Here is a 23,312-nt window from a genome sequence, read left to right as displayed (position 1 = left end):
ATAAATCCATACAGATACACAAACATACAAACACACACGGGCGCACAGACTCAGAGAGAGAGCAGGTGTGTGTGTAGCTTTATTGTTATTAAACAAAAAAAAATCCACTTCCTTTCTAACATGGCTCTCCAGAATGCTAAAGCAGGAAGTGACATCCCAGGAGGACCCCCCCCACCCCCATACACACACACACGTGCTGTACCAAAAAAAGTGTAGAAAAATATTCTTGGGAAAAAAAAGCAAATCTTCCAAATGACGACTAGCGGGAATGTGGATGCAAAGGAATGAAGCAAACATAAAGTCACAGAATTCCCGTCACAGGGAATCGTCTCGCTGTGGCCTTCTTTCAGCCAGCGCTAGGCTAGTTGAGCTAGCAACAATATTTACGATACACAGTAATAATCACCAACATTCCACGGCGCTAACCTCTACTTGTCGGCAGCTGCGGGCTATGGAAAGCTGTTTCAGCATTAAATTCGTATAGTTGATAACCAGCTTAAGGTCTATCTACTAGTACGGTCTAGTTAAGTTGGAACGACTAGGGTGCACTCGTAGAACGACTGTCTTACCTGTAGCCTACTGTATGACAATTCTGCACGCTAGTAAGGACAACTACATTACTCGTGAGGCAAAACTGTGCACCAGTTGACAACTACGTGCTACTGGCACTCCTAGTGAAGCACTGGATGTTAAATAATAGAATTTAATAATGGCACTAGTATTTTTAGGAGCACACAGTTGTCAACTAGTAAAAGTTTTGCCTCACAACTAACGTGGTTGTCCTAGTAGTTCGCAGATGGCAGAAATGTCAGACATTTAACAGAAAAGTCCAACTAGTTACGCACTAGTAGTGTGCAATTGCATACTAGTAGGATGTGGAAAGCTGTTTAAGCATTTATTCGAGATCCTTGATATCCATCTTAAGGTTGTACTCGTGCCAGTTTTAGTGGGAAAAACCTGACTCATATTACACAGTTGCTTTACCAGTGCGGCCAAGTTGTTCTACTAGTACACTTACCAGTGCGGCCAAGTTGTTCTACTAGTACACTGAATTGCCTTACTAGTGTGGACGAAAATGTACTAGTTCATGGACCTAAAGCTGGACATCAAGTAAATAAGTATTCAATGTGCTTAATATCCCAGCTTAAGGTTGTACTCGCAGGCCAAAAGTGGCACTAGTTGGGGGGGGGGGGGGGGGAAACATTTCTGGTAATACACAGTCATTGTACTAGTGTGCCCTTGTCGTTCTACTTGACTAGAGCGCACTCGTACATGGACCCTAACCTGAATATCAATGATGTCAAATAAATGCTCAAAGGGTCTAATGTGTTATCTTATGTCATGTTATTGTTCCAGCGGCTAGCATCAAGGCTAACGGTGTCGACTCAGTGTGCACTGCAGCGTCACTTCCACAAACACGAAGCGAGGCACGTATCATTCAGGCAGGTACGTGCGCATGAAGATCTGCCGGCGTATCCACGGCGTGAAGTGGCTGACGTTGCTGTACACGCCGGGTCCCAGCACTTTGCTAAAGCAAACGCTGCCCCATGACGTCAGGCCGAACAGCGTCCAGCGGCCCCCTGACGATTCTTCACACACCAGCGGACCACCACTGTCGCCCTGGAAATGGGAGTAACACACCGTGCTCGCATCAAGGCTTACTCAACATAGGCCTCAAAATGGCCGACGTCATCGAAAATAGAGCCTAGAAAATAGGACTTGGAAGCTGGAATTTGGAAGCTAGAACCTAAAAGCTAGAGCATAGAAACTACACTTAGAGGCTAGAACCTAGAAAAGAGTACTTGGAAGCAAGAACTTAGAAGCTCGAACCTAAAAGCTGAACCTAATGGCTAGAGCCTAGAACTAGAACTGAGAGGTAAAAACTAGAAGCTTGAAGATAAATGCTAGACCTGACAGGCAAGCACTTGGAAGCTAATACTTGGAGGATAGAACTTAGAAGCTTTAACCTAAAAGCTAGAGCCAAGAAGCTAAAACTTAGAAGCTAGAGCCTCTAATAGAGCTACAACTTTTACGATAGATCCAAGAAGGTAGTCAGAAGCTAGACTTGATAATGATAATAAAAATAATAATAATAATAATTTAGATTCCTCAAGCGCCTTTCAACGGACCCAAGAGGTCTAGAACTTCTAATAGAAGCTACAGCCTCGAAGTTAGGACTTGGAATTTCACATTTAGACCCTAGGACTTAGAGGCAATAAATTGTAGGTGAGTGGTGGTTACCATGCAGGAGTCGACGGTCCCAGCCTCATAACCAGCACAAAGCATCCTGGGAGTTATGGTCTTCATGTCGAAGTAGGACTGGCACTGGGGCATGGAGATAATCCGAACCTGTCCTTCCTGCAGCTTGAAGGGCACTGCGGAGGAAGCAGCACACAGAAAATAGCAGCGCGAACTAGGAAGCTAGACCTTAAAGCCAGGACTTTTCAGTCAGAACCTAAAAACTACAGCCTTATACAGTATACTTGGAAGTTACAACCTAAAAGCTAGAGCCAAGAGGTTACGACATGCAAGCTAGAATGTAAAACCTATAGACAAGAAGCTACATAAAAAGTAGAGGCTCATATTTAGAAGCTATGACTTAAAAGCTAAAGCCTAGAAATTAGGACTTGGAAGCGAGAACCTAAGAGCAAGAGTCTAGAAGCTACAACTTAGAAACCAAAGCCTAAAAGCTAGCTCTAAAAAGGTAGGACACAGAGGCTAGAACCCGGAAGGTAGTACCTAAAAGCTTGAGCCTAGAAACTTGCACTTAGAAGCCTAACGTTGGAAACTCGACTTGAAAAGTTAAAACTCAGAAGTTCGAACGCAGAAGCTCAAATTTGGAAGCGAGAATCAAAAAGCTAGAGAAAAGCTCGTACTGGAAGTTAACATATAGAAGCTAGGACCTCAAAGTAAGAGTCTAGAAATGGGACCTTAGAAGCTCAACCTTGGAAGCAAGACCTAGAAGTTACAACTCGGAAGCTAGAACTCACAAGTGAGAATTTAAAAGATTGAACTTGGAAGCGAAAACCTAGAAGCAAGAGCCCTAAGTACTACAACTTAGTAGCTAGAGCCTAGAGGCTAGATCTTGGAAGCTTGAACAAGGATCTCGAACCTAAAATCTAGAGCCTCGAAACTAGCACTTAGAAGCTTTACCTTGGAAGCTAGACTTGTAAGATAAAATTTTAATGTTAAAACTCAGAAGCTGGAACTTATGGGGTTGAACTTATGGGGTTGAAGCTAGGACTTAAAATCTAGAGTGAGGAAGTGAGGGTTCAGACTTACTCCTGTTGCCCATGTGACCCCATCCTGTGATGTAGCAGTATGAGCCCGGAGTGGGAATCTCATTGGGTCTGGGAAGACACACGGGCCGGACCCATTCCGTCTCGTCCACCTGGGGACATACATGATCCCACAATGCCTTAGCAGCTCTGACAAGGCCACCCCACCAACACCCAGCCACTGCAACCCTCCTGGATGGCTCACCTCTGAGTCCAACTCCACCACGCTGATGTCATAGTCCACCACGGCACGGTTGTAGCGCGGGTGGACTGTGATGGCCCGCACGCCGTGCCTCTGACTGTGCACGCCCGGATGGTCCAAGTTGTTGAGACCCACGAGGACTTTCCACAGGTGGGCCTTCTCTCTCCTACACATGCACGCACATGCACAAGCTAGAATTTGGAAGAGAGACATAAAGTCTAGAGCCTACAAAGTAAAACCTAGACAGAAGAGCCACGAAGCTAGGACTTGGAAGGTAGTACTTGGAAGAAAGTACCAAAAAGCTAGAGCAGACACGCTATAACTTGGAAGTTAGAATTTAGAAGCTAGAACCTAAAAGCTAGACCGAGATGCTAGACTCGTCAGTTAGAACTCTGAAGCATGACCTAAAAGCGAGAGCCTAGACCCTGGAACTTCAAGGCTTAGAGCCAGGCAGCTAGGACTTGTAAGACAGAACTTGTAATGAAGAACATAGAGGCTAGACCCTGGAAGCTAGACTTACAAGCTAAGACTTGAAGCCAGAACTAAGCAAGAGCCTAGACTCTAGACTTGGGGACCAAAAAGCTAGGACTTAGAAGCTAGAACTTGAAAGCGAGAATGTAAAAACTAGGGCCTAAAAGACATTAGAAATAAAGACTTGGAAGCTAATGAATGAAGAGATCACAACATGGAAGCTCGACTTACTTGACTTTTGATTATTTGTGACTTACTTTAAACTTTACGGTTAAGATTTGCGACTGACATGTGACATCCTTAACCAGAGTAACCTTCGTGTCTTTGTATAAATGATGTCGATGGTCTCACCCCTCGAAGCAGTGCGCAACGGTCAAAGCCCACTTTCTGCCGATGAGGACGCAGCCGCACACGTGACCGCTCTGACCGCTCTGCAGGGAGCACTGCCAAGGCCACGCCCCCCGCCGTGCCACGCGGCCTCCCAGAATCCTCTTTTCCCTGGAGGGCTGCGCACCCACCGCCGGGCGCAGGCCGCATTCTGGCAGTCAGACAGGAAACAGGAAGTAGACTCGGCTGACGCGTCCCGAGGAGAATCTCACGGGGATTGATGAAGCTTACCGTCTCTGACGCAGACAAGACACACTCGCCTGCCGGAATGACATGAGTGACTGTCACACACGCACGCACGCACGCAAGCACACACACACGCACAAAATCAAATATCAGACATGGAGAACACGCTAATGTTTGCAATAGCACTTTACTCACTTCCTGACCCTCGCCAAAAATGGCTACCTTTCTTATATTCGCTCGCTCGCACGCATGCACGCACACACACACCTCCTCTTCTCGAGGCGCGCCTGTAGAGACAAGCCTTTCCTCTCCTTCCACTCGGGATGAACGTGTAACCAACGACGGCGACCTGGAGGACCTCCATGCTCGGGTACCATGGAAACGGAGGCGGGAACCCTGTAGCAGGGACACACTGCCTCTGATGGACTGCATCACCCGTGTGCGCGTGCGAGTATCAGCCTTGTAAGTGTGTCTGTGTGTGAGTACTCGTGTGCAGGTGTGTGTGTGCAGGCGTCTGTAGGTGTGTTTATTTGTCTGTCTGTCTGTCTCTGAGTGTTTGTGTGTCTCTGAGTGTTTGTGTGGATGTTTGTGTATCTGTGTGCATGTTTGTTTTTGTATTTTTGTCTGTGTGCATGTGGGTAAGCGGGGCTCTATGTACGTGTTCATGCGTGTGTTTGTGTGTGCATTTTGGTAGTGTATTTGTGTCTGTGTGCATGTGGGTAAGCGTGCATCTGTGTGTGTGTCCATGTGTGTGTTTGCGTGTGCCTGTGTGTGTGCATGCATGTGTGTGTGCTACTGACCTTACCCTAGTCCCAACTGGTCACAGGTCAGTTTGCTGAGCTGCTGGTTCCACTCGTCTGCGCACACGTGATAGCTGTCGCCTGTCCTCAACACAGTCACAACGGAACCTGACGACTGGCTCAGAGACACTACACACAACAACACGACACTCAGTCATCTGTGTGTCTGTGTGTGTAGGTGTGGGTGCGTGCGAGGATTACCACAGTCCCACTCGTCGGAGGCGTCGGTGCAGTGTTTCTTCCCATCACACCACAGTGTCCTGTGCACGCACTCGTGATTGTTGCACGCCAACTCGTTATCTCCACATGCCGCTAACAACACACACACACACACACACACACTGCGTGAATCCCAGGGCACTTGTCCTTGGCAGACTAGAGCTAGAACTTAAAAGCGAGTCTAAACGCTATATCGTAGAAGCTTCAGCCTTCAAGCTCGAACGTAAAAGCTATAGCATGGAAACAATAACAAACACTAGACCTTACAAGCTAGACTAAGAAGCTGGAACCTCAAAGCCTCTCGTGCCTCGGAACTAAAACTTGGAAGCTCCAGACTAAACCTCGGACATATGTCATAAAACACATTTTATTTTATTTTAATGGGATTCAAATTAAACTGCCAAGCATTTCAGAAAAGTATTAACCATAAAGAAATTAATGATGATTGTTCAGTCATCAGTCGTATTTAAAATAAGAATATTTCACAAATTCTGCCAGGGTATGTAAACTTATGAGCACAACTGTACATATATGCTGTCATAAGTACCCCTGTCATATTCTAATGAAAGTTTTTCATAACTTCTAGTTGGCGGTGGTATATTGGAATACAAGTGTACAGCTTTTTCATAACCTCTAGATGGCGGCATACATTTATAAAATGTGAACGTTTTTTCCATTTTCCCGTATATCTATGTATAATGCGCACTATTGACAATTTTTTTGGGGGAAAAAATGCTCATTATATACAAGAATTCACGGTAGCTAAAAGATAGAGCCTGGAAATTAGAATCTAGAGGCAAGAAGCTAGAAAATGGAAGTCAGAACGTAGAAGCTAGAGCTTAGACGTTACAATGTCAGCGCTTGAACGTGGAAGTCAGAACTTGGGAGCTAGGACGCAAAAGCTTAAGCCTTGAAACTTGAACTTCAAGCGAGAAAGTAGAACGAGAACGTAGGCGTTAGTCTTTGGAAGCTAGACTATAGAAAGTAGAACTTAAAAGCTAGAAAATAGAAGCGAGAACTTAGTTGCTAGAACTTGGAAAGCGAGAAGCTACAACTTAGAAGTTACAAGTTGGCGTCTAGAAGCCAGAATGTAAAAAACCACAACTTCTCACGAGACAGGCCGGGAATGACTCACAGCAGTTGACCTCATCGGCCAGCAGGGGGCAGTCTGGGAATCCGTCACAGATCATGCTGGTCTTGATACAAACGCCACTGCCAGGACACTCCCACAGAGCGCGCTCGGTGCAGCCTACCGTGTACGTGGAAAGACACTTCAGCACAGGTGTCTACACCAAGGACTCTTGTTTCACAAACGTCAGGTAGAGGTCTCACCACAGCGGTCTTCGTCGCTGCGGTCATCGCAGTCGGCAAGGCCATCGCAGCGCTTGCTGGCCAGGACGCAACGTCCGGAGCGACACTTGAAGTGACTGGGGGAGCACTCTGTTGCCATGGTGACATGGCAAACGCATAGAGGAAATGAGCGTACAGGAAAAGACATGCTAACACGTACATGCACGCACCGTCCACGCCGGCCTCGGGCAGGAGGCACGCCGAGCCGCTGCCCTCTTCAGGAAACTGAGCGCAGTCCGAGTCGTCTGGCCACTGCAATCCCACGATTCCAAGCACCGACTCGCATTTCTCCTTGGCTGTGCGACACAGAGACCTGCATGGGGGGGGGGGGTACGGGGAGTAATCACATTGCTGAGACTCTCCCACCACACACCAGTACCAATGCCTGGTTAACTACCCCTTTCCTGCCCTGTCCCTTCCTGCGGTGTCCTTCACTGTCCTATCCTTGTTGCGTCCCTTCTTCACATGATGTAGCACTGCCTGGGTCACTACCCCTGTCATCCCTGTCCAATCCTGCCACGTCCCATCATGTCATTTCCTATGTTGACCTACCCTGTCCCATCCAGTTTGATTTGCTACTTGTTGTGTCCCTTTCTTAAATTGTGTAGCACAGCCTAGTTCACGGGCTCTGCACTGTCTCATCCTGTCCTGTTCTTAACCATCCTGTCCTACTTGCATCTATTTTTTTTTAAACATGGTGTAACATTGCGTTGCTCACTACCCCTGTACTGTGCTGTCCTGTTCTGTCCTTTCCCATCCTGTCTTATTTACTGAACGCTGCGTCCCTTCATCTCACGGTGTAACACTGCCTGGCTCACAACCCCTGTCCTGTCCTATCTAATTTGAAGATGATATCCAACTACCAAAAAAGGTATACTGCTCCACCATACTGCATGACCAAGGAACGGAACAGGACAGGTTTGACATGCAGTCACCTGCAAGGTGGTACGGTGCTCAGGCTGAGCGGGTCACACTTGGGTACGAGTAGTGTGCAAGCGTAGAACATGAGGTACTGGTAGCAGCCCGTCTGCACCAGCGCCGGGAACAGCGACGACTCCCACGATACGGAGCTCTCCCGCTGCGACACGTGACCCAGGAAGTTGGGGAAGCGCGTGTGGTTGTAGGGCAGGTTCATACACAGCTCCAAGCTGATTGGCTCACAGCTGGCTGACACACCCAAAAGGGGAGGAGGGAGTCAAAAGAGATACAAACCTTCGCCTTCAACTGAGGTTTACGTAGTTAACGAAAGCCAACCGCATAACCAAAAGTAGAATTGAATTTGTCAAAGACTTACAGCAATTGTTGTGCCGCGCATCACAGGAAGTGGTTGTGCAGCCGGGCTGAGCCGTGGGGCATACGGTGTGAGCTGGCGCGCACGCACGCACACACACAAACAACCACACACACACTGAGAGAGTGACACACACACACACAAAGGCAGCCTGTTGCCAGCCGGACGACTTACTGTGATCGCGCATGCAAGGCTCTTCGTCGCTGCCATCTTTGCAGTCGTCTTCGCCGTCACAACGGAACGCTGGAGGAATACACTGGCCGTTACGGCATTCCCAAAGACCCTGGCTCTGACATGCTGCACACCCGCACAGACAGGTGAGTCATTCCCGCAATTTGAGTGGTGCGGCCGTCGTCACTCCAGCAACTCACAGCAGTTGAGCTCGTCGCTTTTGTCCAGACAATCGTGGTCGCCGTCACAGAGCCAATCCCTGGAGACGCAGCGGCCGTCGCCACAGCGATGGTCCCGCGACGTATCGCAAACTGACAAAACAGTCAGTTAGCCTGGCGCAGAGGTTTTTTAAATTTTTGGGTCCATTATACAGGCAAGAAATTTTTCAAAGACCCTTTCGTGATCCTAATGCTCATTAAACAGAACCGAACCCCAGTTTTTAGAAGCACGGTTTCACGTGCGCTCTCTCACCACAGTCGAGTTCGTCGCTAAGGTCTCCGCAGTCGTCATAGCCGTCACACAGCAGAAGCGGCGCCAGGCAGCGGCCCGTCAAGCAGCGGAACTCCGTGTCTGAACACACTGAATGACGATGTCATCAGTGTGAGGCAGACCACGATGACCACGTTTCAAGCATACGTGCGTGTGTGTGCTCACCGCAGTGCGCCTCGTCGCTCCAGTCGTCGCAGTCGTTGTACCCATTGCACACCAGCTTCTGAGGGACACAAATCCCTGTGGCGCACAGGAAGTCATCCTTCTCGCCGCACGCCGCTGTTGGCCAATCAGAGCGTATCACATGACATCACCAAACATCCATCCATCCATTTTCTGAGCCGCTTCTCCTCACTAGGGTCGCGGGCGTGCTGGAGCCTATCCCAGCTGCCATCGGGCAGGAGGGGGGGTACACCATGAAATGGTTGCCAGCCAATCGCAGGGCACATACAAACAAACAACCATTTGCACTCACATTCACACCTACGGGCAATTTAGAGTTGTCACTAGGGCTAAAATGATTAATCCAATACTCCCTAGTCACTATCTCGGTGTGGGCCAATCAACATGCAGACTACTCACAGGGTTTGCCCACAGCCTGTCGGGGTGTGTAGCAGGCGGGGGGTGTTGCGGAGGTCAAGGAGGAGGAGGAGGAAGTGGCGTGGCTAAACTGCGAGCAGCGCAGGAAGTCGGGCCAGGAGGCGTTGAACATTCGCAGAACGGGCTCGCAACCTTCCCTCGCTGCCTCACAGAAGGACGCGCACGGCAACAACACCCACCTGTGGGTGAGCGGGTGAGCGACTATTCTGGGATGTGGCGAGCGGGGCATCACGGGGCTACCTGTGCTGAGCGTTGTTGTCATGGAAACACTGCGGCAGGGCCAGAGAGCAGCCGAACAGCATGATGTGTTTGTAGCAGGACAGTCTGCTCAGGTAGCTGAAGAACCTGCGACACACACCACGTCACTTCCCGAACTCACGCCCATCCCCCGTCTGCCGTTACCTTAGCAACATGTCCACCTCTGAACTCTTCACCACGGCGGCGGCAGACGACAGCCATGTTTGGTTGTATGGCAACATGTGACACTGAGGCTCCGCCAGTGGCTGACAACCGCCTGCACACATGACCCATTTTTGATTAAACAGTTGGTGCATCATGATTTCATGATTTCTTCAATGGACATTGAATGGATACAACACAAGTAAACATACAATACAAATAGATTTGATGGGAGAACATGAAGAAAACTAAGCTCGCGTTACATTAGTCTTCTTTTTCGCAGAGCAGAGAGAATATTAAATGTGTTGCTGCACAATTGGTGTTTAAATATCTCCACACACACACACACACACACACACACACAAGCTAACCTGCGTCCGGCGCAGCGGTGGCGCTGGTCAGCCAGGTGGAGCTCAGCGAGGTGACGGACGTCAGCAATTCGGCGGCCGTCGCGATTGGAAGAGTGGGCGGGGCTTGAGATGCATCTGCCAGCGGGGAGGGGCTTGTACTGTTGCCACGGTAACCAGCTTCCCTGTCAGCCATCGGCTCGGGGGAAGGGAGGGGGCTGGAGTCGGAGACACGGCCGCCAATCACACCTGAGGCAAGACCACATGCACATAGTCAACAACACCAAAAAAACTATTACACAACTTCAGTGCATATGTGCCTGTGTGGTCAAGGAGCCTTTCGATTGGTTCACTTTAAATACACGAGCATGCACGTCTATGAATAGTGTCGGAGGGATCTGGTTACCATGGTGACCCCGGTTACACGTCTCGCTCGGTCACTCACACGTCGGCTAATAATAACAATCAGCCGAGAAGCCCCCCCAACAAGTGCCAGGGTTAATTTTCAACACTAAAGCCGGAATGTTTGTGTGCTCATCACGCCTTTCAAAGTTGTCTCAAGGTCAGCGGCAAAAAAAACACACACACACACATTTGTAGCTTGGTAGAAGACAAGGAGGTGATGAAGATGCAGAAAAGCTGACAAGATGTTTTATGATCCGAGTAAATATTTGACATTCCGCCCGATTGGCCGACGCCTCCTAGTTGTCATGGCGACCGCTCACACACACACACACACACGCACACTTTGTGTAGTTCACCCGTTAACCAACATGTCAGAAATAACTCCACGGGTGTGTGAATACCGGTAAGTGCGAGCACGAGGATGACGCCGCCCAGCAGGCTGGCGATAGGAAGTAGGACGTAAACGAGCCGGAGGTGACCAGGTGTCTGTGGCTTGTGAGGACACACCTCCTCGCCCATCCCGCTTTCAGTTACTCCGCCGGTCACCTGTGGGAGCACAAAGGGGTAGCGCAGGTCATTTTGGACAAAAAGTCACATTTTTACGACATCAAGACAACGTGACTGCACGAGGAGGACAAAAATGTTTATTACAGGGTAGGAGTGAACACAAGTCGTTTTCTACCAGGAAATTGCTGCGCTGTCGAGCAAGTGGAAAATAGAAAGATGCTTCTGGATCATATAAAGACACATCCGGGTCATAAAGTTCAAATGTGTAAAATACATGAAATATATTAGTTTACTAATGAAATAATTCACATTTGTACTTTTTAAAATGTAACCAACAAAGTACTTTAAAGAATAACATAGCCAAGTTGCTTTTGATATTTATAAAATTAACTAATTATGTAATTAACTAAAACAGGTTGTCATTATGAATTATTCACTATACATAGAAAACAATATATAAATTAAATGTGTAATAATGGAACGCTTTACTGATATTTTCCTCAGCAGCAGTTCAATCAACCAATTACATGATCAAATTAAATTTTAAACATCTATAGATTATTTACTTTTTAATTTTTTTTTACAATCAACCCATTTAATACATGTAAAATACAGACACGAAATGGTTTATTTTGCAAATATTTTACAAATTAATGAACCACTTATACAATAAATACATTAGCTGTTAAGAACAGTTGACAATTGTTTTATTTGCAAAACATTAAATAAAAAAAATTGTCTATAATGAACTTATAATTTGTATTCGTTTTCTTGTTTTTAACCTCGATTTGAGAACCGATTCTCTTTTCCAATGCTGACCTGGCTGCAGACAGCACAGTAAAACAAGGCAAAATAAAAACAAATCCAAATACATCCCAAAAAAATGAACAATGTGACGTACACAAAACAATAACAAGTAAGATCTTTTCCAGTCCAAGTACACCATTGCTCCCTTCACCAAACCTGGAACTATTTGTCAGACACGAGTCTCCTTTGATAAGAATTTAATATCTGTACGAATAAATAAAACAATAGTTACATTTTAATAGACAGATTCTAGGAAAAGTAGTTCAATACTATATTCTTGACCATTTACATGATCAGAGGGGCCAGCACGTGGACCCCGGCCCATACTTTGTTGAACCCTGCCCTTAAATAATGACATCACCACACGGGGCGGAGCTAGACAAGACTTAAAAGTCACACGAGGCAATTAGCGCAAGTCACAAGTCGATACTGGTGGATCCCCCCCCCCCTTTTATTTTTTCTGGTCCGCTTCTGGTTTAATTCCCTGCGCTGACGAATGCCACATGGGCGCGCGCGCGAGCACACTCACCGTGTCCGTTCCTGCGCTGAAGGTGACACGCGGCCACGAGCGCATGACCTTCCTCTGCCGCCTCCGCCGGAACGCGCCAACTGAAGTCTGCGGCCGCGACAGACCCACTGCTCGGCCCGCCTCCTCCTCCTCCTCTCTCTCCCTCTCGCTCCCTCTCGAATGGGCACGTGACCGCACAGACTTACAGACACACACACACACACACACACACTCAACCAGAAACACAAACAAACAAAGCGCATACAAGATGCAGAAACCGACTCAAGTGACAATCATCAACAGGGAGCGGTCATCATACAGACTTTATTTGTCAAATCAAATGGTTAGATTTTTCCCATGACATCATCATCAAGTGCCACGACCGCCTATGACATCATAATGTGACCGCCTACGAAACAGTCACCCCGCCAGCGTCTTCGGCCGAGCTCAGAAGCAAGTAGGCGGCGAGTGACAGCACGGCGCCGCCCAGCGGGACGAGGACGAATACAGCGCACCTCCGCCAGCGTCCCGTCCGGCCGCCGTCCTCCTCGTCCTCCCCATCCCGCCGCCCTCGCTTCTTGGCGCGGCGCCCTCCTCGGCGCTTTGTGAACGCCTCCAGCTCCTCCTAGACGCACACACATTAGCTTAGCGTGGCGGCGGGAGGTGACCCCCTCCTTCATCCTCACCTGACGTCTCCGCTGCTCATCTTCCTCCGCCGCTTTCTGCTCTGCCTCCTTGAGCTGGACGCATACACGCATGCATTAGCGTGTGCAAGTGTGTGTGCGTGCGTGTGTGTGTGCATGTGTGTTCACCTGGCTGACTTTCCTCTGTTGTTCGACGCAGTTGTCATCACACTCGACAACACAGCCGGACGCCATCGCGCACGCAAGCTCCTGTGAGACACACGACGCAACAATGAGGCGACAAGAGACACGTGGGAAAATACGGCGGCCGTTTTGTACCTTTTTGATCCTCCTACAGGGACATCGCAGCTTGACCTTCTGATGACATTCGGCCCCACACGCCCCCGGATGACACACCTGCTTGCAGCGATGACCGCAGCTCAGCTACACACACACACACACACACACACACACGTCTAGCAGCTGAGCCTCAAGAGTCTTCTTCTTCCTGAAGTGCAGCCGGCCACGTCGTTGGGCCGCACCCAACAAGATGGCGGCCGGGCGAGACGCGCGTACCTCTTTGGGACACTGGTTGCTACAGGAGCCGAACGCCATCCTTGTCCCCTCGTCGGCCGTCGTCATCTTCCTGCGATACAGGCGATGACATCATCAGCACACCGAGATAGCGACGAGGGAGTATTGGATTCATCAATTTAGCCCTTGTGTCAACTTTATCGCTATCTCATGATTCGGGTGTCGTGAATGATTCCAAACGCAGCGACTCCGTTCGGACTCATTCCCGACTCTCGAATCACTAAATGGGGATTTTTTTTCGGAACTATCTAGGTCCATCATATGCTCACGTGCACTCCACATAGAGTGTGCTCATCTTGCAATGGCAGCGCTGGCGGATCATCTGGCGGCAAGGGGGGCAGTCGCCAACGTGACAGGGCAGCGGGCAGGTGTGGGGGCAAAGGCTTGGCCGGGGCTTGGAGCAGCCCTCCTCGCAGTCGTCGCACTAGCGACACAGGCGTCACTATTGATATTTCAATATTGATCGCGGCGTTACAAAGCGGCGAACCGCTTCACCTTGTTGCCGTCGTCCAGCAGGTGGCACTCCCTGCCGCACGCGTGGTTGCCACAGCTCAACGGTCGCCCGCACGGCCCCTTGCACGAGAAGCGGCCCCGGCGGCAACACGGCACGGCGCTCACCTGAACAACCACCATCGTGACGTCGTCATCGGGAGATTGTCACGAGCAAGCGTGCGGAAGAAACATTCTTACCTTGTGTTCTCCAAAACAGGAGCTGGAAGAGAGAGACAGTCAAAACATGCATTTGCATCAATGTGTGTACGTGTCTCTGCGTTGGGTGTAGGTAGGTGCGTATGCGTGTGTCGTACACTGGTAGCGGCACTTGACAAGGGGGGCAGGGCAGGGCCTTGGTCACAAAAGCCGGTTCTGAGCGCTGCTCCCACGGCCCGGACAACTGCACCTGTGGCACACCATCGGGAGACAAAGATCGTTACGGGTGAGACGCACACCACACGGGGGACAAAGATCATTCCGAATGACAAAGGACGTGCGCGCGACCTGCTGGGACTTGAGCAGAACGCGGTCGTGGCACGGCCGCGGGCACGTGTGCGCGCAGCCGACCAGAGGCAGAAGGCAGGGCTGCGAGCAGGGTGGGCAGGGCCCGGGGTGGCAGCGGTGGCGCTCTCTGGCAGCGTGGTGGCAGGAAGGTGGAGACCTAGGGCGGGCGTCACGGGTGAGAGGGTTAGGTCACTCGCGCGTGATTTTTGATTGGACGAGAGAGTCGGGGAGCGACGTTGACGTACTTGCAGATCTCCTTGCAGCGAGGCGGCTTGGTGCTCCGCTCACGTCCGCACGGCACCGTCAGGGAGGCGGCGCCGCACGCGCACTTGACGTCCACCGTCTGTGGACACGGGTAACAACTTCCTGGCGGTGCAGGGGGGCGCATCAGACGCGTGCACGCACACATGCACGTACATCACAGTCAAAGTGCGTTACCTTGGTGACACACGGACGGACATTTGTGGTTGCGACATCCCAGAGTCCGAGCGCAGATCTGGTCACACTGGGGGCAGTTGCCGGGGCAACACTGCCACACGGGCCGGGAGGGGAAGGTGGGTTAGCGGTGGCTGCGTGCGGCTGCGCACGGGCACGAGCACGTGGACGGCGACTCACCTTCCTCCGACACGGATGTTTCTGGCAGCTTCTGCTCTTTGAACATTTGGACTCACACAAATAGTCTTTGTGACACGCCATCAGCTTCCTGTATTTCCCGCAACGGCACTCCTTCTCCACCTCCTGACATGCGTGCGCGCGCACACACACACACACACACACACACACACACAACAGCAGGTCAACATCAGCACAGCACGCACGTTTGTGCGCGCGCATTACCTGTCGGCAGGTGTCGCAATTCCCGCGGTGACACCTCATGGAGCAGGTGTGCTTCCCGCACGACAGGGGGCGCTCACACGTGTCACCACACAGTGGCACTTCCTCCGTGCACGGCAGGTTGGACTCTGTGATCCACACGTAGAAATTTACTGGAAACTGTCCACCCCACAGGACTCAAAAGTGTGTGCGCGTGTCTCTCACTGTTCCTGCCGCAGGGACACGATCTGCTGAGCGAGCGGGGGCACGGTGGGCAGAGTGCGTCGTGGCACACGCGCTCACAGGTGTGATTCCCACACGAGAGGATGGCGCCGCACACCTGAGGAACAGGTCAAGGGAACACGGTCAGACATTTTGGGGGCGACTGGCTGTTCCTAATAAAGTGGCCAGGCTTCCGCATACCCCTTCGCACTTCCACTTGGGCCCGTCGCAGGGTCTCTCCGATTTTTGCCGACCGCACACACACTTCTGAATGCTGACTCTGGGACAAGGGGAACACTCTGACACACACAAACACATGGTGAATGTACAGGAAGTAGAAAAAGACGCCATTGGCTACCTCACGCGTGTGTACCTGAGTGACACGGCTGGGAACATTTGTGTTGTTGACATGGCAACAACTTCCTGCACGGCTGCTGGCATGACCAAGCCTGGAGGAGAGAGAGAGGGGGAAAAAAAAAAGTGTGGCACTGTGAAAGTGTGGTTTTTGAAAATGTGTGTCTGTTCTAAATTATACATTGCTCTCTTGCATGCCAAGAATTAAAGTACCATATACTATATAAAGCAAAGAAAAATGGGGAAAGGAGGCAGATAGAAAAATATCAGAGGAAGCATGGCGAGAAATTTGGAGCGTCCAATGGTCGTCAACCAATTCAATGATCTGGAGGGAACACTGCTGGAAACACGCAAGATATTTTAGGACTCTGCTCCAAGAAAAGTATAAAAATGTTAACGTGTCCTGCCGGAGACAATGTGGTTCGAGAGAGGCAAAAAAAAGGGGGAAATTGTTGGAAAACAATGCTGGAAGCGATTGTGTTTTTTTAAATGCAAAAACATTACCCTATTAAAAAAAAGAATGGGAAAAAACAAAAAAAAGAAAATGCGCATCTGCGCACCTTGTTGCTACAGCGCCGGGGCAGGGGCTTAGCTTTGCCGCATAAGCAGGAAACGGACACCATCTTGGGACACGGCGGGCAGGGACCTAAGGACAAAAGGACAGACAGGAAGTTGACTTGAGGACAAATGGAGAAAGAGCGCAAGTGTGTGTGTGGTTACCAGGGTGACACAGCAGCAGACATGCGTGTCCACAGGAAGGTTTCAGCTCCTTGTGACACACTCCGCCGCACGAGTGAGGCGCTAACCAGGGATCGGCGGGAGGATCCTGAAGCTTCCCACAGTAGCACATGTACCTGAACACAACACGCACACGATCATGTCCATGCGACGCTCACCATGCGCGCCATTGCGGTAGCTTACCTGGCGGGCGTGTCGGCGTGGGAGTACTCAGCCCGACACTTGGGACTATGCAGGAAAATGAACACACAAAAGAAGAGAAATAGCATAGACATGACAAGTATTTTTGTTTACCCCCCCCCCCACCGGGACTCACCAGGGCCACGGATGCTGCTTGCGCCCAAAGTCTTCGTCTGTGGCCGAGCAGAGCAAGAACACAGAGTCCCTGGCCCACTTCTGGATGCACGGAAGATGGAAGAGGGAGAAACAGCCGGAGCAGCTCCACACCTGGATGGGGGGGAAGGAAGGGTAGACTTTAGCGAGGCGGAGGTGTCACCTGACCCAACGAAAAAGCCCCTTCCCCGTCCTCACCGGCTGCGTCCTCTTCACCGAGGCGATGCAGATGAGGCAGGTGAGCGCTCCAGACGTGAAAAGCTCGCTGACGTACTGACCCGTTCTTTGCAGGCCTGTGACGTCGCCACCTGCACACGGACGTCATTGCACGTTCAGACTGAGTGCTGGCCAACCCTTCTCATATTTTCTGGAGTGTTTCCATCCATACATCAGGAATTATTTGGTGTCAATTTTTCTTTTAAATATGAATGTATGTCTTAGGCCAAATTACAGCAGAACTGGAATGTTAAATAGTAAAAAGAAAAAAAATGGTTTTACATATTTGTGGCATTATGTATGAAGTCCATCACAAGAAAATGGTCAAAAGTAAAATCACGCACACAAGACCCATTTGACATGGCTCACCTGTATGACTGGCATATGCGGTGAAGGTGGACTCCAGGACGCGTGCATCCTTGTGCTCTTCGTCGTCATCCTCATCGTCGTCATCCTCAGAGGAGCAGCCGGTGTGGCGCTCCATCAGTCTCTCCACGGCGACCTGGTTGGACTTGCGGATCTCCTCGAACCTGGCCGGCCCGGAAGCGCCTGTCCGCGGGAAGTGGGTCAGCGCACGGCTAAAGCTTTTTCGCGTCATCGCACTCACCGTGCCGAGCTTCGGGCGGCACCGTCGTCTTGGCGCTCGCTCCTCTTCCTGCGCCACTTCCGGGCCTCTCTCGCACCCTTTCTCCTGGAGCATCCTGCTTCCGGCCACGCCCCCTGCCCTGAGGCCTCCAGGCTGGCTCCATGGCAGCCACGAGGGCAAAGTCCCACGTTCAAGCTGACCTCCTGCACAAAATGGAGTTGTTGACCTATTCATACGCCACTTCGACTGAATATTAATAAAGATAGTTATAATAATAATAATGGTGATGATGATAATTGTTTAGCCAGGTGTCATATGACGATAGAAGTGCTCCATGAATACAAGACTTCGAGAAGTTAGCACAAGCTAACAAGCCGGCTAGCTAAGTGTCACGAAGACGGGCGGAAGAAGCTCCCAAAAAGCAACGTGAAGGTTACTATGGGACATCAAAATGTAAATAAATGTCGAGTCGAGCGCGTTATCCGAAAACATAAAGGAAAAGACACTTAGAGGAGGTGAACGAACCTTGATTCGCTTTCAGTTGCGGCAGCCACGCGCACCACTTCGCACTGCATGCTGGGAGTCGTAGTCCATTTGCAGCCAAACGTGGAGTGGGTGGGAGGACTACAAATCCCATGACTCGTCGAGAAACAGCAGCAGGGAAGGCAGATATTTTGGCGAGACACGCTGTCACATTGAACTCAATTACCCTAGAAATCCCGTAAAGTAAGTATGAATATTACAAAAATTAAATAAAATGCAAGCCATTTGGCAACAGAACCGGGACATAAATAACATAGCAATTATTTTTTTTGAATTGGACATCCTGCAATGAATTCCATGCTTTATAAAATAGGAAAGGACCTAACAAGGAGATGTGATGGCCACTGGCCAGTATGAGACTTGTTGGCATGTGCTGATGATACCGTAACGGAAGGAAAGAAAATTGACAACAGTAATAAAAGAAAATAAACCTGCTTTCAGCACTGCGAATCTTCCGAGCCTACAGCAACAATCAGAATCCAGAACCAGTTTTGGATGTTTATTTTTTATTTTTTAAATTTAGATTATTATTATGATCCACCCTCCAATCCGGTAAGTGGCTGTAATGCGGCCAAACGTTGCCAAATAAACTAAAAGAAGAAGAAGAATTAGCAGCAGTGCGACGTGGCAACTGATTGTTCATTAATATTGTTTATTATAATTTACGACGTCCACATCATTCCAAGAAACAACATGTGATTAGCATGTTTCTGCTACAAATCATATTTAGACTATTTAGCTTTTGGTGCTTGATCGCAGGGGTCCTCAAACTGGGGTCTGTCTGTTTGCCATTATATTGGGGTGCGTAAAATAGATTTTACAGTAAATGATCGTGTATAATTTACGTTAAAAGTGTATACTTTGCACTTGATTCCACCAACAGCGCGTTGTATGTTTCTTAGAAGGAATTAAAGTTGCTCGTTATTTTTTTTTTTTTGAAAACGAGTCGTTTCGAGCAGCCGCTAAATCGAGTAACCGAATCGCTAAATTGACAACGCCGAATCGTGAATATTTAGGTTGAAGCAATTGACGTCATTGTTGGGATCATGAGGAATTTTCTCAATGGAGCCCAAAAGTTTGAGAACCCCAGCTTTAGCGGTCTAGCAGTTAACATTATGTCTGTGTTCCTGGTTTGGAATATGAAGAGAACACACACTTCCACAGCAATGCTTGTTATTCGGTAGGTGGCGGCGGGGCACCGCCCAGACGGGAGGGGGTCTTCTTCTCCAGTCTGCTGACTCGATGTTTGAGCTTGCTGTGCGTGGCCTCGTGCTCGGCCAGCAGTCGAGCGTAGCGCGTCTGCAGGTCGTCCAGCGTGCTCGCCATCCGCTCCACTTTCTCCTCCATCTCCTTGGGGTCGGGGCCCTGAGCCGCCACCTACAGGACAGGATGAGCTGTGACAACTGAACGGCGGATGGTGCTTGTGGTGGTTACCTCCAGGTCCAGCAGGCCGTCCTTCATCAGGATCTGTCTCCCCTTCTCTTCTAACAAGGCCTTGGCGTCGGGGTACTCGGTCAGTGCCTCCATCAGGTCGTCCTTGGAAAGACAGAAGAGGTCGGAGTAACCGATGCTGCGGATGTTTGCCGTTCGCCTGTTTCCGGCTTTGCTGCCTGTTAGTGAAGAAGACGGGCGAAGGCATGACGACGGAGGTGGCAAAAAGTCAAAAAACACTCTGGTAAAAGCAGACGTACTCATTGCACGCCAAGTACAAATGGAGGAAGTCAAAGTACAAATGTCTAAAAAAAAATCGACTTCCGTAGCGAAGTATTTGTACTTGGTTACTGCCCACCTTTGATGGCCAGGATGCTGATCTCGCCAAAGTAGCTGCCGTCGCTGAGGACCACAAACTGCGTGACGCCGTCGTCGGCCACCACGGCGAGCTTGCCCTCCTTGATGATGTACATCTCGCGCCCGATGTCGCCCTTCTTGCAGATGTAGTCTCCGGGACTGTAGACCTGCGGCTGCAGCTTCAGCACCAGCTCCACCAGCAGGCCCGCCTCGCAGTCGGCAAAGATACGCACCTGTACGCCGAGACGGTGACAATACTTACAATACATCTTTGAAGACTAACCTGCGCTGGTCATGATCTTCGCAAAGTGGTCTTGCAACCAACATAGTGACAAGACAGTATGTTGGTGTCTGGTCCATGGGGGGTCCCCAACACACAACTGATCTGACCTTCTTGAGTGTGTCCAGGTGCACGTTGATGGCAATCTCGGCTCTCAGCTTGTCCGGAAGGTACTTGAGGACTTCCCGCTCGTCCACCGCCTTCTTGTTGGTCCACAGGAAGTCGAACCACTTTATGACGCGCTTCTCCAGGTCCTTGGTTACCTGGGGGGGGGGGGCAGATACTTGGCTTAGTGGCTCAACTTGAAGCTACATCAAGCAAGTATTAGGGAGGGAGATCCGAAGATTATTACCTGTGGTCGGCACACTGACCTTGCGGAAGCTCATGTACTGCTTGATAGCGTCGATGCGAGCCTGAAAGTTGGCGCGGGCGGCGTTCATGTTGGTAATCATGGAGCCCACGTTACCCACGATAGTGGCGAAGATCAGCACGCCCACCTGCGGCGGACAGGAAGTGAGCGCCGAGGTCTTTGCGCTCCAGACGTGATGAAACCCACCAGGAAATCGGTGACCACAAAGAAGTACTCTGAGTTCTCCACGGGGGGCGGAGTCTCTCCAATGGTGGTGAGCGTCAGCGTGGACCAGTACATACTGTAGGCGTACTTCCTCACCAGGCGGCCGAACTCTGGGTTTGCTGGGTCAGGATACACAAACCTGTCCGAGCCAAAACCTGGAGAGGACAAGGGAATAAGGCGGTCTGCTTACAATCCGGAATCTGGTAAGACCCACCGATGGCCTTGGAGAAGGAATAGTAGAGGCAGGCGTTCCAGTGGATGATGATGACAATGTACATGACCAGGTTGGAGATCCGCAGCATGTTGGGGTAGTTGGTTCTGGTCTCGGTCCTCTGGAAGAACTCCAGCATTCTGAAAACAGGAGACACGCGTGTCGAGATAGCCCCTGGGCGCCAACGCTGACATCACCTGCCATTTTCTTCCACCTGTTGAACCTCAGCAGCTTGTTGAGGCGGATCTCGGGGTAGTTGAGGCCCAGAGTGACGTACAGAACGTCCGTGGGGACCATGGAGAGGACATCCAGTCGGAACTGGAAACTCTTCACGTAACGCTCGCGTAGCTTCTGCTCATCCTTGACCAGAAGACCCTGCTCCAGGTAGCCTGCACCCACACCATGAACATAACCATAACCACGCCAGTCTTCATGACCATGACCGAGTGCACAAACCTGTCCTGGTTCGGAAGATCATGTCGGCCACATAGAGCAAGTCGCAGAGAAAGTCCAAGAGGAACCAGAAGCGCAAGTAGTCCATCTGAAGCTCCTCGAAGCACGCCCTAATGTGCGCCCACCACAAGAGCCTCAGAAGTGCAACGGGATGACTGGGAGGACTGGGATTGGGGACGTTACCTAGCGATGATGAGGGTCCAGTTGTACATGACGGGAAGCGTGATGATGAAGAGCCAGTGGTAATATGTGTTCCCCGCCGGGTCCACCACCGTGATCTCCTTTGGACTAACACGCACACACACACACACACACACAATCGAGTCTCAAGTCTTAACCTTCAAGTTTCAAGCGAGTCCCAAGTGACTCCGGCAAAAAACCAGGAGGTCAAGTCCAGTCTCCACTAAATTCCAAGTCCAGTCACGTCATTCGTGAATAACAAGTCAGAGGCAAATCCAGTCTTTCTTGAGTTTTAGTTAAAGCCCTAAAATTGGTGACTTGGGCCTGACTCCAGTCAAGTCACGCGACTCGAGTATGCCACCGGCCTCGCAATCAACCTACACCGCCTCCTTCTTCTCCTCTGCCTTGGCTTTCTTCTTTTCCTCCTCTTCTTCTTCTTCTTTTTCGGCTTTCTTCTTCCCCTCCTTCCTGCGGAGGCAGCGAACAGGAGTGAAGGACGCAAAACATCAGCATCCAACCTCGGGAGTCAAAGAGCTCACGTTTTCTTGTCTTTCTTCTCCTTCTTTTTCTTCTTCTTCTTCTTCTCATCCCTACAAGACAACAGGAAACGTGTCCAGTGGCGTGCATTGGGAATAACGTGGATGTTTGTGTGTGTTTGTTACTTGTCTTTGTTGTTGTTGCTGTTGTTGACATTGAAGAGAAGTCCCGCACACCTAAAAGACATCATTGGTCATACGCACACACACACACACACACACACACTCTGAAACTTACATAAGTACAAATACTTGTGTGTACTTGTGCAGGTACCGAGACTGAAATATACTCAAGTACATAAGTAAAATGATGTTTTACAGTCAAGTTCAAGTCCTTACAGATATCATTTTTCAAATGTAGGATGAAAGTAAAAAGTTGTGTACACTAATGAAGTATTTGTACTCCCTGAACCTTTTTTTTTCCTTTTTCTCCCCAGCAACAACTCACCTGTGGTCCTCCGTGTCGTCCAGGAGTGGGGCGGCCATGTCCATCGGCGAAACCTGGGCCATCGAGGCGCTCCTTCCTACTGACACACAAACACAGACACACACACGCTGGAGACAAGGTCTCTTTGTCTTGTAGCCATTGCATCACTCACCTGTCAGGTGATTACGCGAGCTCCATCCAAGCCATTGCCATGGAAACACAACTGCGCCCCCCCCTCCCAAACAACTTTGAAATCCACCAGATGAGGGGTAGGGGGGTAAAAAAAAATAAAAAGTTTCCCCCAACCCAGCAGAAGCGTTAACTCGCAGAGCCGGGGCGCAGATAAAAAGATTAACGGAGGGATGATCCTGCAAGACTCACACGCACGCGCACACAGAGCCAACCTCGGGATAAACAAATAATCCCCC

The 23,312-nt window shown here is 50.0% G+C and overlaps 3 protein-coding genes across 6 annotated transcripts; all 3 read right to left on the bottom strand.

The window, feature by feature from the left end:
• Nucleotides 1-50: 50 nt before the first annotated feature.
• Nucleotides 51-12,687, bottom strand: corin (corin, serine peptidase). Of its 3 annotated transcripts, XM_061764509.1 has the most exons (24): nucleotides 12,439-12,687; nucleotides 10,997-11,141; nucleotides 10,215-10,439; nucleotides 9,847-9,958; nucleotides 9,685-9,789; nucleotides 9,427-9,623; nucleotides 9,010-9,123; nucleotides 8,827-8,934; nucleotides 8,556-8,666; nucleotides 8,359-8,481; nucleotides 8,188-8,259; nucleotides 7,829-8,060; nucleotides 7,064-7,206; nucleotides 6,876-6,983; nucleotides 6,679-6,792; nucleotides 5,526-5,636; nucleotides 5,330-5,453; nucleotides 4,792-4,920; nucleotides 4,570-4,619; nucleotides 4,303-4,489; nucleotides 3,484-3,646; nucleotides 3,283-3,391; nucleotides 2,242-2,375; nucleotides 51-1,620 (listed from the first exon to the last, which is right to left on the bottom strand). In XM_061764509.1, the coding sequence occupies exons 1-24, from the start codon at nucleotides 12,481-12,483 to the stop codon at nucleotides 1,435-1,437; spliced, it is 3,147 nt and encodes a 1,048-aa protein (XP_061620493.1). In that variant the 5' UTR covers nucleotides 12,484-12,687; the 3' UTR covers nucleotides 51-1,434. The 3 variants fall into 3 exon arrangements, with proteins under 3 accessions (XP_061620493.1, XP_061620492.1, XP_061620494.1); XM_061764508.1 differs by having other exon boundaries at nucleotides 8,188-8,481; nucleotides 12,439-12,570; XM_061764510.1 differs by lacking the exons at nucleotides 51-1,620; nucleotides 2,242-2,375; nucleotides 3,283-3,391 and having other exon boundaries at nucleotides 3,504-3,671; nucleotides 8,188-8,481; nucleotides 12,439-12,570.
• A 28-nt stretch (nucleotides 12,688-12,715) lies between these two features.
• On the bottom strand, nucleotides 12,716-18,531 carry nfxl1 (nuclear transcription factor, X-box binding-like 1). Its single transcript, XM_061764521.1, has 25 exons — nucleotides 18,418-18,531; nucleotides 17,914-18,095; nucleotides 17,676-17,855; nucleotides 17,289-17,398; nucleotides 17,074-17,204; nucleotides 16,941-16,985; nucleotides 16,740-16,873; nucleotides 16,580-16,665; nucleotides 16,039-16,114; nucleotides 15,867-15,964; nucleotides 15,669-15,783; nucleotides 15,468-15,592; nucleotides 15,246-15,368; nucleotides 15,069-15,159; nucleotides 14,876-14,996; nucleotides 14,631-14,787; nucleotides 14,441-14,532; nucleotides 14,325-14,346; nucleotides 14,130-14,252; nucleotides 13,904-14,058; nucleotides 13,617-13,686; nucleotides 13,380-13,484; nucleotides 13,230-13,310; nucleotides 13,104-13,157; nucleotides 12,716-13,042 (listed from the first exon to the last, which is right to left on the bottom strand). The coding sequence occupies exons 2-25, from the start codon at nucleotides 18,053-18,055 to the stop codon at nucleotides 12,827-12,829; spliced, it is 2,652 nt and encodes an 883-aa protein (XP_061620505.1). The 5' UTR covers nucleotides 18,056-18,095; nucleotides 18,418-18,531; the 3' UTR covers nucleotides 12,716-12,826.
• Nucleotides 18,532-19,056: 525 nt separating this feature from the next.
• Nucleotides 19,057-23,191, bottom strand: cnga1b (cyclic nucleotide gated channel subunit alpha 1b). 2 transcript variants are annotated; one of them, XM_061764550.1, is made up of 15 exons: nucleotides 23,057-23,191; nucleotides 22,906-22,984; nucleotides 22,584-22,634; nucleotides 22,461-22,511; nucleotides 22,303-22,389; nucleotides 21,925-22,029; nucleotides 21,745-21,851; nucleotides 21,503-21,677; nucleotides 21,292-21,428; nucleotides 21,060-21,232; nucleotides 20,875-21,000; nucleotides 20,614-20,766; nucleotides 20,225-20,456; nucleotides 19,870-20,045; nucleotides 19,057-19,812 (listed from the first exon to the last, which is right to left on the bottom strand). In XM_061764550.1, exons 2-15 carry the CDS (start codon nucleotides 22,965-22,967, stop codon nucleotides 19,609-19,611), a joined length of 1,839 nt encoding a protein of 612 aa, XP_061620534.1. In that variant the 5' UTR covers nucleotides 22,968-22,984; nucleotides 23,057-23,191; the 3' UTR covers nucleotides 19,057-19,608. The 2 variants fall into 2 exon arrangements, with proteins under 2 accessions (XP_061620534.1, XP_061620531.1); XM_061764547.1 differs by having other exon boundaries at nucleotides 22,906-22,981; nucleotides 23,057-23,190.
• Nucleotides 23,192-23,312: the final 121 nt, after the last annotated feature.

This window comes from Phyllopteryx taeniolatus, chromosome 23 (assembly GCF_024500385.1).
Source record: "Phyllopteryx taeniolatus isolate TA_2022b chromosome 23, UOR_Ptae_1.2, whole genome shotgun sequence".
Classification (NCBI taxonomy): Eukaryota; Metazoa; Chordata; class Actinopteri; order Syngnathiformes; family Syngnathidae; genus Phyllopteryx; species Phyllopteryx taeniolatus.
The sequence above is the reverse complement of the archived record's forward strand: the minus strand, read 5'-3'. Positions and strand labels throughout refer to the sequence as shown.